Consider the following 15,550-nt stretch of genomic DNA (forward strand, 5'->3'; position numbering starts at 1 on the left):
ACATTTACCTTCCGATTATTGCTGACGTCACTGTGACCGCTATACTGATTATACAAGTGAAAGATAATCATACTAAGCGGGCAGAAGTGGGACGGTTACCCGTGGTAAGAGCCGGTTTACCCACCGGGAGGGACCTCCCTTAAATTGTGGGGGTTAGGTAAACGGGAATCGGCACTTCCCCTGCTCTGTAGGATTTTTAGAAAAAAAAACGCTCGGCGCATGCCCTTGAAATAAGACTTTCTTGGACAATTATTAACCTGCCCTACTGACAACAACTTGTGCTTGCTAACGGACTGATTACGGAATAGATACGGCAGTGACGTAACCATGGCTGGCTAAAGTTATGTTTATACGATACAGTTATGTTTATCCCAAGCGTTGTTTCAAGTATCAGTCATTTGATCATCTTGCCAAAGATTGCACCAACAGCATGCGATGCTCCAGATGTGCATGACCCCACTAGAACAGTAGAGAAAACTCATGCCATTCTCAAACAGTGAAGTGTGCTCTGTGCGTCGAGCCTAACATCACCCATCCTAGCTTTAGTCTACAGTGTTCAGCAGTCCGACGAGCAATGCAGAAAGCTTATCCTCAGACCAGAAAATGAAAGAACTGTCCATATTTTTCTTAAATGTTTATGGCCATAATGCTGCCAAATTGGACTACGTCAAGAGCCTGTGCCTCGCATATAGTATTGTTTGCGTCCAAGAACAACTGTTAACTACCGATAACTTTGGAGTATTTCAGGCGATTCCGAATAAATCTACGCATATTCACGAGGCAAAGCGTTCCAGCGCTAGGGGTCACCCTAGTGGTGAACTTGCGATATTCGTTGACGAAACCATCGACTGTTGCAAACTTGAGTCGTGCTATTTCTATATAGCAGTCGAGTTCCCAGGTCCCAGTGCTTTCGCGCTAGTCAATGTCTACTTATCAACTAACATGAACATGGATCGTAGTGAAAAACGATATGCTGGGGCTTGCGCTCGACTTGGAAGGCTACTCTGTAAGCTGGGAAATTCACGCTTTTTAGTCTGTGGTGATTTCCAGTGTGATCCTTTCACGAGAGGAAAGTTACAAGATGTTCTTATGGCATGAATTCCAAGAGACTGTCCCCCTTACATTAAAGATCAAAACTTCACACTCATTCACAATTCGGGAAGCACAAGCAATACTGATCACGTCTTTTCCAACTTTACCATTCCCTCGCCTATCCATGTGGATTCAGTATATACCAGAAGTGATCATCTTGGTCTCAATTTTCATGTTGCTTTTGGTCGCGCTGAGAAATCAAAAAGTCCAGTTTACACAAATAGACACGAGTGGGAAAAGGTTAACCTCAGTTTGTACCAGTCGACGTGTGACGAAATCCTGGGCAAAAAAACAAAATCCCTTTTCAGCTACTTGTCCGTGGGTGTGGTGACACGATCACACTCAATACATACTGTGCTGAAATCACTCACGCGCTATAAGTTACTGAGTCTGTAGTTGGACCTAGTGTACTTATCAGGAAAGGTATAAGGAAAAGGGGATGAAGTGACCATCCTTATATGCATCATGCGAAAAAGAGGTCTAAGATTTGGCGTTCTATGTAGCATGAATCCAGCAAACCGAGGGCTGGTTTGATCTTCAATCTCTTTCGTAAAACAAAAAGAGAATACAAAGAATTTGTGGATGAGCTGAAAGTGAAGGAAGCAGAAACTGCTTCGGAAGAAGCGATCCATCATCCTCGAAAAATGTGGAAAAGGTTCGAAAGTTTAAAAATACAGCCGAAGCCTTGTGCCACGATACCTGAAGAGCAGTGGTTAAAACATTATTCAAAGCTTTTCGGGTCAAAAGATATTCCCTTGGAAAAGGAACATGATGAACCGCTTAAATCGCGTCTTTATCCGCATTTGAAGAAGAGAAATTATTTTGTGGTATTCAAGAGTGGCGTTTTTAGGGCTGTTAACCAGTTGAAGGGTAATAAGGCTCCCGGTTTTGATGGTGTCAATGGTAATCATCTGCGTAATGGTTCCCCGCTTTTGCTTCAACATCTGCAACTACTTTTTCAGATGTGTATTAACAGTGCCACAGTCCCCAACTCGTCTTGTATCGGGGTCGTTACAAACATTCTAAAGAAAGGAAAAAACGCAAATGAATGTGAAAGTTACAGGCCGATTACTGTTTCAAGTACGTTGAGCAAAGTGTTGGAAAGATTGGTTCTTAGCGAAGTTATATCGAAGTGCCTGATAGATTGTAGACAGTTTGGGTTCCAAAACACCTCGGCTGTGCTTTCGCCCACAGACTTCTAAAGCGTATCCTTGCCAAGGCCGAATCACTTGAGTTATCTGTTTATACAAGTAGTTTTGATATTTCTGCTGCTTTTGACTAAGTAATCCAATCTGTTGTTTTCCAGACCCTGCTGGAGGCCGGTGTTAACGTCCATATAGTAGCTATGTTATCATACTGGTACTCCAATAGCTATATAAGAGTGGAACTTGGACTTGAAAGACTTAGTGCACCAGTTAAACTAAAGAGAGGACTCCGACAAGGTTATGTTTTAAGTCCGTTATTATTTAACACTTTGACTTCTAAGGTTACAAACGAGTTTCTGGTGGGCTAAGCCTTGATCTTTGTAATCTGAGTCTGATAAGCTATGCTGATGATTTGCTTATGTTTTTCTCTTTAATGTACTTCTCTTGTGTTTCTCTTTAATGTACTCTTCTCTATGTGTTTCTCTTTAAATGTACTGCAGGATAATTTAGATAAGCTTGTATCTGGTTATAGTGCTATTGGTCTACAAGTTAATCGCCTAAAAACTAAATTTCTGGTTTTCAACTCTTCAAAACGGAATGAACCAGTGCCATCTGTCTCCGTTGATGGTACTACCATCAGGCCATCTCCTTCGCTTAAATATTTAGGTCTTCCATAACGGCCGAGATAAGAAAACAACGAGAACTCTTTGCCTCGACACCTTTGTGTCAAATTTGCGAGTGAGTTATGGTAAACTGGCCCAGCTGAAGTATTCATATAACCGGCAAATTTTTGCGAGGCTATATAGAGCAGTGGCATTGCCACATGTTCTCTACCTTTCCCCACTTTAGGAATGGTTTACTGAAACAGAGCGGCTAAGAGTTCGGTCCGCGTTATGTAAATATTTAAAGTTTTTGGTATGTATACCGCTTTCCGAGAGGAATACGCTCCTCTTGAATAAGTATCAAATTCCAGATCCGCGTGAAGTTGTGGCAGAGCAGCAAAGCGATGTTAGGAAAGGTGCATTTGAGCACCTATATGATTTTCTGCCGTTGCATGTAATATACGAGCTATAAGTGTGTGTAGTGTATATAGTTTAATCGTCTTGAAGTAGCGTTTTTTGTGTTATTCCTTTTTTTGTCTTACACTCCACCATGTTTTTGTTTAATGGTGGGCTAAAATAAACTATATATCTATCTATCTATGGCGTATTCACGTAAAAGTTTTACTGGCTATTCGCCAGGATAGGAAGCACAGTTATTTTACAGTTTCCGTATCTCCCTGTAAACTTCGTACTAAGAAACTTGCTTGATTTCATCACGTTCGCAGTCTTCTATCAGAGTATTCACCTCAACTTCACTCAATGATGGACACATGGTACAGATTTTGGTAAATAAAAAATTGACTTCTTGTGCTGATATCAAAGTCCTATCTGTTTTCAGCATCCGTAGCTCACTTCCGGTCATCTATTTGACTGCCGAATGTCACTTACGCGAATCACTATCAAGCAGGGGGGCAATTTTCTCAATAACGTACTTCGTTTTAGCATGTCTACTGACACTTACAATGCGGTTCCGTAACCTTTTTGCAGCTGAAATACACCCCGAACTGTGTATTCGGCATCTAACTTTGATCAATCGCTTCAGGTCTTTCGTGATCCACGGCTTGTCAGATTCAAAACTGGCACTACTTTAGTCGGGAAAAATTGATGGAACTTTTTGAGCAGCAGGGAGTTGTGTGTTTCAACCTTAATGTTCAAGGCAATGATTTCTTCAAATGAGTAAGTACCAATCCACTGACTAAAGGCACATATAGAGTCCCGGTTCAGTGGGCGAACTGTAACTTTGCTTCTTTTCGGTTTCGGCATTTTGTTCTTTGCTTGTAACAGGATTACAAAATGATCTGTGTTTTGCAATGGGCCCATTGAGAGGGGAGGACGGTAAAGTTCATTGATAATGGTAAATATCAGGTCTAAGGTACTACCACTTTGATGGGTGGATAATCTAAATAAAGAAAGGGCACTAGTGATTTTTCATCGTAAGTGGCATCTGTAGAAGACATCACAGGGGACCATAGGACATCCAAAAATGATTCAAATCTCTGTGGCTCTTACAAGGGTTGCCTCCAGGTCAAAATAAGAATCACTAAACCCATAAAAAAAAATTTTACTGCTTTATTCTCAAAAGAGGTAAAAAAAGGACCTAGTTTTGAATCTTTATCTCTTTACAAAAAAAGTTTAAGGCAGTTCTCTTTAGGAAATAAAAGGTTTAGGCATGTTATTGATGGTGATGCAAACACTGTCATCCAACAGCGGAGCAAAAGAGCGTTCAGAAGTTGTCACCACAGTAGGCAATATGTTGGTGAAATGCAAGCTTTAGGCAGAGTTAGTTGGATAGTTTCGATGAAATAATTGCAGGATATTATATGATGAAATAGGCTCCAATTTCGTACAATGAAAAAGTATGAGTTCAGCCAACTATCCTGTTTGTTAACTTCCACAGGATCTGGGTCTAAGATAAACTGGGATTTTTACAATTTTGATGATTCCTAAAGAATAAAGGCCTTTTCCTAGAAATATCTTAAACATTGTTGAAAAGTATCCCCTAGCTAAATCATATTTTACATAATAGACCTTGTCCAATTGTAGGCCCTATGGTAGTTCCAGAAAAAAGGAGACATTCTGCATTATGTTACAAAGGCCATTTATTAATATAGTTCTGAAGCCTTTTTAGATTACAATAACATGGAACGATTCTCAATGCTTCAATGAATTGCCTTCAGAAAATGAAATTGTCATTGAAAAAGTTTGTTCAGTTTTCCTCGGTTTTCAACCATTCAGTTCAACTGGCATTTGGATACAGAAAAATACAATACGAATGCCAAATGTACCACAATGACCTGAGGATGTAATTAGCATGAACTTATTTCGGGTTGAGGAGAATCTGGAAAAACTCAAATTACATTTTATGTAAACTAAAAAAAAAAAAATGTTATTTTTGTCTTGAGTTTTTATATTATTTTGCAGCAATTATTTATTATCAATTAGGTTAGCAAACTTAATTGTTTCACAGTTACAAGCAATAATCAAACCGCTATAATTAAAGAGTTTTATGTATACCATGGTAGATATTTTGTCAGTATTTAATTCAATATTTTTTTTATTTATCAAATTCATCTTTTTCACTAATCTACAAATTGAGTGGGTATGATTAACCATGAACAAGATTTTGGCAGTTTGGGGTTCCAGTGGTTGTTGCGTGAGTGTTTCCATCTTACAATTGTATTAGTTCTTATATTTTCGAAAAGTTGACTTGAATAGTGAACGAGCACAACTATAGTCTTTGGGATTATGATTTTTCAGACATGCTCTAAGAATATCTCCTCGAAACTGTAATATTGTCACTAATTTTATTCTGAACCAATGGTTTATACGTTTTTTCCATTGATGTCTGCGTTATTCTTGTTATCCTAAAAAAATTCAAACAATTCCCCAATAATAAAAAATTGCAATTTTTTTAAATCACTAAAAATAACAAGACAAGAAAAAAAGCACTAAGAATGTTGATAAGCTCGGGGTGTGTCTCTTAATCAAAGGATTCAAAGAATGGTGTAAATATTCTTCTGGTTCTTATGGTTTGGAACAAAATCTGAAAGATTGGAACATAAAATCACCCTTTACAATTACTAAAATATAAAACGCATACATAAACCCAGCAATAAGATAATTTCTGAGCACTTAACCACATATATAGCACAATAAGTGACTAAATTAAACTTAAAACAAGCAGAATTTACCACGAAAAGAGTTTGCCCCCTGTACCTTCTAAAATTAATTTATATTAAACATTCAATCCATGTTTATTTATTCTTTTCTATAATTTGTGTTTGATGTTGATTTTTTTAGTGATGTTATGAGAAAAACTAACACTTAGCTTGAAATATTGAGTTTTCAGTGTCAATTATGTTCTAGTCTTTACAAGGGACAGGGAGTATTATCCCTGCTTCTCCTTGAGGCAGTTCTGCCTGTTTTAAGCTAGACTGTGTTATTCATTGTAATTTGTTATTGGGGTTCTCCCTGTTCTTGTTTTAATTTATCTATAGATAGTGAATTATAGTGGTCTTTCACTGAAAATTATTTCAATTTATTTTTGGCCACCTCTGGTTTAATGTTGCTCTTTACTTTTCTTTGAAAAACCTCTTTTGAGGAAACAGTATTCTATACTTAATCTAAATCATAGGACTGGCTTTACACACGAAAATCTTCAATCTAAGATAAGTGTTCTGAAGCAGAACAATTGCATTTAACAGGGCTTGGATGCAAAGCTAACTTTTATTTAAGTGTAAATGGAAAAAAGTAAACAGCTGTAGTCACTCAATTCTAACTTACACAGTCCTAGCAATCAAAAAATTATAACTGTTTGCAACTATCTACATCATATCCAAGAATAGGTACCTACTCCCTATCTTTACTAAAAGTTACACTTTAACCAAAAAAATTTTCAAGATAAGCCACTGACTGATAGAGTAACTAACATAGGCTAGTTGCCTAACAATACCTTCTAGAGAGACTCCCACTATAGCATAAATTAAAGGTCAGGTTCTGGGATACTACATGACATTATTCAACTTAAGTTATGACAAGATAGAAGCAAGATGCAAGAAAAAAAACTGGAAATTTGTTTTGAGCACTGAATTTTGAATGTTGAATTAAGAACCATGTAAAACCAAGACTATTACTTGTACAGGCCAAAACATTTTTTTTATTTATTTATTAATTAGGGAACATAAAACTGTCATGTCCTTCTCATGTCTTAGAAGCTGGTAATTACTTGAAGAAAATCCAACCCCTTTTTCATTTTGTAGAGGGTAACTAGAAACCACTAGGCTATAAATTGTGTACTTATAACTGACTGAGAGTGTTTTGAATGGCTATATGGTCCCATACATTGGAAGTGTTCAGAATAAAAAGACTATGGTTTTTATAACTAGTTAGAAATTAAAAAAAAAAAAAAAATGCTGAAACCCCTAAGTTTAATACATGCCCAAGGTATTTATGTTGTTCCCAAGATGCAGGAAGCACATCTTTCAGGGACAGAAATAGTACAAGAAATATCTTTTACTGTTTGTAAATAGTTTACAAATGTCATTAATTCAAGTGAAGAAACCTACTAGAACTATCATTAAAGATAAATGATACTTTCCTGTTTCTATAGATACAAAAAAAATGGACTATTTTGAAACAGCAATCAATGGCTAATTTTATGACACTTGGATTTTCCACCCGAAACCAAAAGTTAAAGATTTTTTCTTCAATTATCAAAGTACAGTTGGTTTAGAGCCATCTTTCAAATTTGTGAATTTTTTGAATCTTCCGGGAAATTTCTGTGTTTTGATTTAAATGTTTGGCTTTAACTTTATTAAATTCAGCAATAAAAAGGCATGCAATATATCAAAATGCTTCAATTTTGATGTGATGTGACTCATGACTTGATACAGGAAAATATAGCATAGGAACAGCTAGAATCTGGCGCTACGCCGATAAGGGAAAACCGGCGGCGGCGGGGCCGAAAATAGCAACGGCACGATCAATGTTGACCCTCAAATATTAATGTTTTATCAGTCTTTCTCAAATCCCAGCTTGAATTTACAAAAGATTTGGGCCTATTCGTGATTTAAAAATTCGCAAGTCACTGGCTGGACGCTGGTCTTCTTTGTTATTCATCAAAAGAAGTAGAAAGCTGGTAGAAACTAAATGGCTGTAGCGTTTCAGAGCCCTTGCATAATAATTGAAATAATAGATAATAGATCCGCCATGGCATTCAATAAGATCCAAGGAATCTAATCAAAAGGAATACACACAAATCAGATCGGATTTTTATGCTGTTTTCAAATATATAAATTTCATCAGTTTAGTATTATCCATCAAAAGCTATGAGCCTGAGAATGTTTGCCTTATATTCAAAAAAGTGGGGAAACACCCCTAAAGTCATTGAATCGTAATGAAAATCATCAGATTCAGCGTAGCAGATAACTCTATTGTAGAGATTTAAAGCTGCTATATGCAAAAATGTAGAATTTTGTTTTTTTTTGAACGTTATAAAAACCCAGACCAAGATGCAAGTGCTCTGGAGAACATTTAAACAACTATAAACATAAGCAATATTCAATTTTTTCATGGGTAGACAAGTCAGATCTCTCTTGAATGCAGAACTAGGCTTCAATGCTGTAACACTAAATTTTAAAGAATCTAATTTTAAATTAATTTATTCCAATACATATATGAAAATCATTAATTAGAAGTAATAAAAATGAATGGTCTGGGTTTTTATAATGGTTGAGATAGGGAACAATCATACTGCCTATTATTTATATACTGTGGTTAGAAGAGAAATAAAAATGAAGGAATGGAGAAAGTAAGTAAATAAAAATTTCTTATACAAAATTTTCATAGATAGTACTGTACATCACAAAAAAAAAAAAAAATCAGGATATGGTACAATTTGTTTGTCTTTGGTACATTTTTCGTGCCATTGGTGGTATATTTTGTTTTGAAGGGTTGGCAACCCTGGAACATATCACTTGATGCCTTTTTGTATTCTCTTTCATAGTTTAGTAATTGTTTTAGGGCAAAATTCAATTTGAGCCCTTAATGGGGCTCAAAAGATATAACAGCACAAAGAAACCAAAAGTTTTCAAACAAGTTTGTTAGAAAACACTGTATACTGTAATAAAATTGCCATAGGCCTATATAGTTTTGGTATAATTCTATTTTACCTACTTGTTGCTATCCTGGAAAGGGGTTAGGTTAGGAAAGTGAAACTTTCAGGGATGGATCTACAGACTGGAGTATGTCCTGGAATGATATTTTGAAGTATATCATTCCAGTTCTTTTCCCTCTAAAAGACAATAAAAATGAAACCCTGCGCAATGGTTTCATTTCCCACTTCAAGTGCAATAACTTTGTCTGTTGTTGATTATTATTTTTTTATTTTTTCTATATAGTTGTAATGTTGATGTTGTATGTATGAATTTGCTTTTGCTTTGTTTGATTTTGTTCCTATTTTATCCTTGATTTATTTATAATTGACGTTCTTATTTGATCTTATTGGTTTTGTCAATATTTGTCTCATACTATTGTTTTCTTTTCTTTTTTTGTCTTATATTTTGCTGTCCTTTTCATGTTTTTGTAGATGGGTTTTCAGTTAATAAATAAAATAAATAAATAGATCTTCTGCTTAGATGAAGTACAAGAAAAGTGGTTCCAGCTTCACAACTTTGCTCAGTTAATTTATGAGGTTTCAAAGATCTGTAAATACATTTCCCTAACTAAAAAAAGCAATAGTTACAGCTTATAATTCTACTTAAGTAAAAGGAATTGTATTTTCAATATTGAAACCAGAGAAAAAGAGTCTGAAACTGAAAATTAAGCTAAAATATTGTTTTGTCTAAATTCCTATGTCTAACCTATCTTGTAGACAAATTTCCAAGACTTAGAAATTAGATAAGAGGTAACTTAGAAGCTTGACAATTCCTTCCCAGAGTATGTTTTTGGACCTAGATTCACTACTGAAAGTTTCATTTTCCTAACCTAACCCCTGTCCAAGATAGCAAAAGTAGCTAAACTAGGATTTCACCTTTTCTTCAAAATAACATTTTGTTATTAAGACTCAGGAAAACAATAATTACTGTATCTACAAATGTCAATTTTTTCTCACTAGGCAGTTATATAGAAACTAGTTTTAAACTTTTAGTTAGTATAGGCTGTTTAGAGCCCTTTAAGTGCTCACAATGTAATTTACCCCAAAAGCAATTATTAAATTATGAAAGGGCACCAAATAATATATTAACTTTTATATTTGCTAACTTTTTTTCTTAACTGCAAATTTATCAAGCATTCTTTTAATGAATTTGAATAGGCTGCTAATAAAAACTTTTATTATAATGGTTTAAAAATAACTACCATACTGTATTTACAGAAGAGTTGGCTTCTATACCATTTGACTCACTATTCAAATATGTTTCCAAATAAAATGGATACTGCTGTGACAGTTGCATCTCAGGACCCCTAAAAGAGTCCAATCCTAGTAAATATACAAATCTTGATAATCATGTTTAACATGTTTCTCTAATAAATAATGCACTTCAATTTATACCCCCCCCCCCCCACTGTGCAAATATACAGCTTAAATCTTACATTTCACATATTTTTTCTGTTTGTTTATTTTGTCAATGTTTTTTCTTTGCAGTCAAATCCATTTGAGCAAAAGAGTTATGGATAATCAAAAAATGAACAATACATGTGAAATATATACTTTTGGCTATGTATTTACACACAAGGGGTGGGAGGGGGTTGTAAAGTAAAGTAAAACATCTTTAAGAATAATTTAAGTATATAGTTTCAGGTTATTTTAGGTCTCTTTTATAATTTAATAGTATTTCCTTTTGAACATCCTCAAATTTACATTGATACCTCATATTTAAGAAAAGAATGACTTGCAGAAAATTCACTACACATTTATAATTCAGGGTGTATATTTCCACCCTAGGGATGATAGAAATAAAGTTTATATCTGATGCAAATCAATGTTTAGTCTACTTTGGATTCAGGATGAAAATCTGATTCTGAAGTTATATCTATTTTTTTTAGCTATCTCAACATTATGTTAAACAGAAAATTTACCAAAGAAATCTTAGGTAAATTTTTTGAGGTTGTTTACATTTAAAGAAAACATGGTAATTAAATAAAAGTAGTAGGTCTACCATTAGATTCTTTGTTTTATGCTCTTTCTGTATATCATAATTTCCTCTATGACAGTAAAAACTGCTTCTGTGATGGTCCCACATATAGCTATAGTCCTAAGATACATAAAAACTAAATGTAAAAAGTAAAGCAATGAAATTCCTACTTTATAACATTAAACATGTTTGTAGTAATCTGGTTATTGTGCTTCCTTCCATTGTTGTGCACATTTTAAATTGTGGCAAATTTTTTTATGCAAACATTATTTAGTATGATTTTAAAAAGTAGGCTATATAACAATAGAAAGAAACATGATAATATGATGAATAAGAACATCCTACATATTGCAAATTAAGAATTTTGTTGTTTTGTTATTTTTTAGTTTGTGATATGAGTGACTTGTTCCATTACATTTTTCAAAGTCATAGAATTGACTATAAAATGTTTTTTTTTTTATTCAACTTCAAGAAGTAAAAAAAACATGCGGTTCACCCCATGGGGCAGGTCAGCCAAAGCCAGCTCATATATTTCAATGCTATTCCTAGACCCCGCTGCCTCGCCAGCGCATTGACCAAACACCGCCAACGAGACGCCTGGTTGACCACCGCCGAAGTATTGCTACACCACCAACACGCCGCACGTGTGCCGCCGCCGGCAGAGGCGGAGGCGTTTGGTTGACTATGAATTAATTTTGCAGCAATTCTTTATTGCATCAATCACAAAGTTGGAGCTTCTCTTTTCTTGTGTGGTTAAGTGTTTCGATTTTCCTGATTAGAAATCAAGCAGAGCTTGCACTATCCCCAAATTCGGGGATTTCCTTGAAAATCCATGTATCACCCCCAAAAAAATTTGGTTCCCCTAATCCCCAAAAATCTCCCAATCACGGTGCCAGCACTAGTGATTTGTCACTAGTAACTATCCCTGCCAAATTTTACTTTGTATACCATAATTCTTCATTACTGTTTGTTAATTTTTGTCTATTGTGTTATTTCACATATAAACCAGACAAATACAATTGCAATATACATGGTTCTTCATATGCTGACAAAAGTACTGTCTTTATGAAATTATATAAAAAAAACAAGTCTTTTTAACTAAAAGTAAGGAGTAATATTAAAAGTTAAAAACGAGCAGCAATTACTCCGTATATGAAAGGGACTGTCCCCTCCTCAATGCCTCGCTCTTTACGCTAAAGTTTATTTATTTTTTTAAAAAGTAGCGGTGACAAAGAGTCAAACTTTATCGTAAAAAGTGAGGCGTTGAGGAGGGGACAGCCCCTTTCATATACGGAAGAATAGCTGTTAGTTTTAAGTTTTAATGTTGCTCCTTACTTTCAGTTAAAAAAATTGTTTTTATTTCATTTCTGAACGTTTTTCAACAAAGGCAGGTTCGATTTTGGCTCACCGTGCAGGAAAAATTAAAACACAATTTGCATAAAATATTTCTCCCAGAATATTCACTCATCAGAAATTTCCCTCCCAAAGGAAGATTATCCCTTAGAAATCTGCCCCAAGTACACCCCCCCCCCAAAAAAAAAAAATATGGCTGTATACTTCCCAATAACAAATGCTATATTAAAACAATGGGCAAAGTTCACAACTTGCAGCCCTTTCCCTGGGGACTTTTGCCGGTCATTTTACACCTAGACATAGTTATTAGATATTTTGACCATGCTGAACAAAATGGCTATCTCAAAATTTCTATCCGGTGACTTTGGGAAAAAATGAGTGTGGAAAGGGCCTAGTTGCTCTCCAATTTTTTTAGTCACTTAAAAAGGGTAATAGAACTTTCAATTTCGTTTGAATGAACCCTCTCGCGATATTTTAGGACCACTGGGTTGATACAATCACCCATGGGAAGAAAAAAATAAAAACACATCCGTGATCTTTCTTCTGGCAAAAAAAAAAAAAAATTCTACATTTTTGCATATAGCAGCTTTAAATCTCTACAATAGAGTTATCTGCTACGCTGAATCTGATGATTTTCATTACGATTCAATGACTTTAGGGGTGTTTCCCCACTTTTTTGAATATAAGGCAAACATTCTCAGGCTCATAGCTTTTGATGGATAATACTAAACTGATGAAATTTATATATTTGAAAACAGCATAAAAATCCGATCTGATTTGTGTGTATTCCTTTTGATTAGATTCCTTGGATCTTATTGACTGCCATGGCGGATCTATTATCTATTATTTCAATTATTATGCAAGGGCTCTGAAACGCTACAGCCATTTAGTTTCTACCAGCTTTCTACTTCTTTTGATGAATAACAAAGAAGACCAGCGTCCAGCCAGTGACTTGCGAATTTTTAAATCACGAATAGGCCCAAATCTTTTGTAAATTCAAGCTGGGATCTGAGAAAGACTGATGAAAACATTAATATTTGAGGGTCAACATTGATCGTGCCGTTGCTATTTTCGGCCCCGCCGCCGCCGGTTTTCCCTTATCGGCGTAGCGCCAGATTCTAGCTGTTCCTATGCTATATTTTCCTGTATCAAGTCATGAGTCACATCACATCAAAATTGAAGCATTTTGATATATTGCATGCCTTTTTATTGCTGAATTTAATAAAGTTAAAGCCAAACATTTAAATCAAAACACAGAAATTTCCTGGAAGATTCAAAAAATTCACAAATTTGAAAGATGGCTCTAAACCAACTGTACTTTGATAATTGAAGAAAAAATCTTTAACTTTTGGTTTCGGGTGGAAAATCCAAGTGTCATAAAATTAGCCATTGATTGCTGTTTCAAAATAGTCCATCTTTTTTGTTTCTATAGAAACAGGAAAGTATCATTTATCTTTAATGATAGTTCTAGTAGGTTTCTTCACTTGAATTAATGACATTTGTAAACTATTTACAAACAGTAAAAGATATTTCTTGTACTATTTCTGTCCCTGCAAGATGTGCTTCCTGCATCTTGGGAACAACATAAATACCTTGGGCATGTATTAAACTTAGGGGTTTCAGCATTTTTTTTTATTTTTTTTATTTCTAACTAGTTATACAACCCATAGTCTTTTTCTTCTGAACACTTCCAATGTATGGGACCATACAGCCATTCAAAACACTGTCAGTCACTTATAAGTACACAATTTATAGCCTAGTGGTTTCTAGTTACCCTCTACAAAATAAAAAAGGGGTTGAATTTTCTTCAAGTAATTACCAGCTTCTCAGACATGAAAAGGACATGACAGTTTTATGTTTTATTTAAGATGTACCATACATCTTAAAACTTAGTGACAAACTTGGAAAAATTAAAACAAAATCTCTGTTTCTTAAAAAACTGAACAAAAAATTGAAAATTTTTTCAACTCAGGAAAAGATAAAACGGACCCTATACTGGGTAGTAGCGACCATGGGTGCCCATAGACTGAATTTTAGGGGGGCATACCTGGTCTAATCAGCACTTATCAGCCAGTGCTGTATAATTGAAATTTCAAGACAAAATATCATGGGCAGCGCGATAGCAAGGCCTAAGTGAAGAGCGATGTGGGCACAATATATTTTTTTTTTAACCAGGGCACTTCTTATAGAAAGAAATGGCATAGAACTTCAAATGAGCTCATGGAGGGCAGCCCGCTCCCCCTCCCCCACGTCAATAACTTCCCCAAACACATCCAATCAAAATTTTGAGATAGCCATTTTGTTCAGTGTAGTTTTAAGGTCTGGAAATTATGACTTTGAGAATGACACCCTCCCTTCCCCACACCCCGCCGAGCACAGGGTGTACGGTATACCCTGTGTAGAGATAAGGTTATTTTAGGACGGGGGATCATTTAATTGGTAATAAGAGGCTCTACTGGCCACTTTAACGGTCAAAAGTGATTGGAGGTCATCCAGTCCCCCACAATAAAAAAATAATTTCACAACCAACTTACCAACTAAGCTGTGATTTCTCAATTTTTTTCAGGTTGTTTAAAAGGTCCATCCAGTTTTTCTTTGAAGATAACTCCCCCCATTTATCCCTCCCTGAGGTCAAGGGTTGCAAGTTATGGCCCGGGGGCATTTAAGGTTTTTATAGAAACGGTGGTCGTATAAACTTCAAAGAGGGCTCATTGGATTGGTAATCAGAAGTTATAGTGCTCTTTTTAAGAGTCAAAGTGATTAGAAGATAAATAGCCCCTCCCCCCCCCCCCCACACACGTCGTATTTTCCAGAAACGCATACTCATAGTAATTTTAAGATGGCCATTTTTTGTTGTAGAAACTTCGAAAAGGGCTCAGTCGGTTGGTAATTGAAAGGGCTAGTGCCTTCTTTAATAGTCAAAAGTGATTAGAGGGCAACCACCCCCTCCCCCCACGCCCATCATTTCCCCAAACACTTCCAGTCAAAATCTCGAAATAGTTATTTTGTTTGATGGAGGTTAAAAGTCCAGAAATTATGTCGTTGAGGATGAGAACCCCTACAAGGTCCTCAGGCACGGGTTGTAAGTTCTGCTCTGAGGGCTTTTAAGGTTTTTTTTGGAAACGGGGTCATATACACTTTGGCGGGGGCTAATTGGGTTTGAACTCGGATGTTGAAGAGCCATTTTTGAGAGTCAAATTTATCGAAGGGCAGCTATGCCCCTCCC

At 35.6% G+C, this 15,550-nt stretch overlaps 1 protein-coding gene across 1 annotated transcript in view; it reads right to left on the reverse strand.

The window, feature by feature from the left end:
* The window catches only part of LOC148952906 (uncharacterized), a 90,977-nt gene that overhangs the window by 71,054 nt on the left and 4,373 nt on the right, over nucleotides 1–15,550 (reverse strand). The window contains exon 2 of the mRNA XM_089087819.1: nucleotides 10,242–10,300. Coding sequence (XP_088943945.1) covers nucleotides 10,242–10,290 — 49 coding nt within the window. The 5' untranslated portion in view covers nucleotides 10,291–10,300. The remainder of the gene's footprint in view (nucleotides 1–10,241; nucleotides 10,301–15,550) is intronic.

Source organism: Artemia sp. Qi Xiang Cuo, chromosome 4, assembly GCF_049724085.1.
Source record: "Artemia sp. Qi Xiang Cuo chromosome 4, ASM4972408v1, whole genome shotgun sequence".
NCBI classification, from domain to species: Eukaryota; Metazoa; Arthropoda; class Branchiopoda; order Anostraca; family Artemiidae; genus Artemia; species Artemia sp. Qi Xiang Cuo.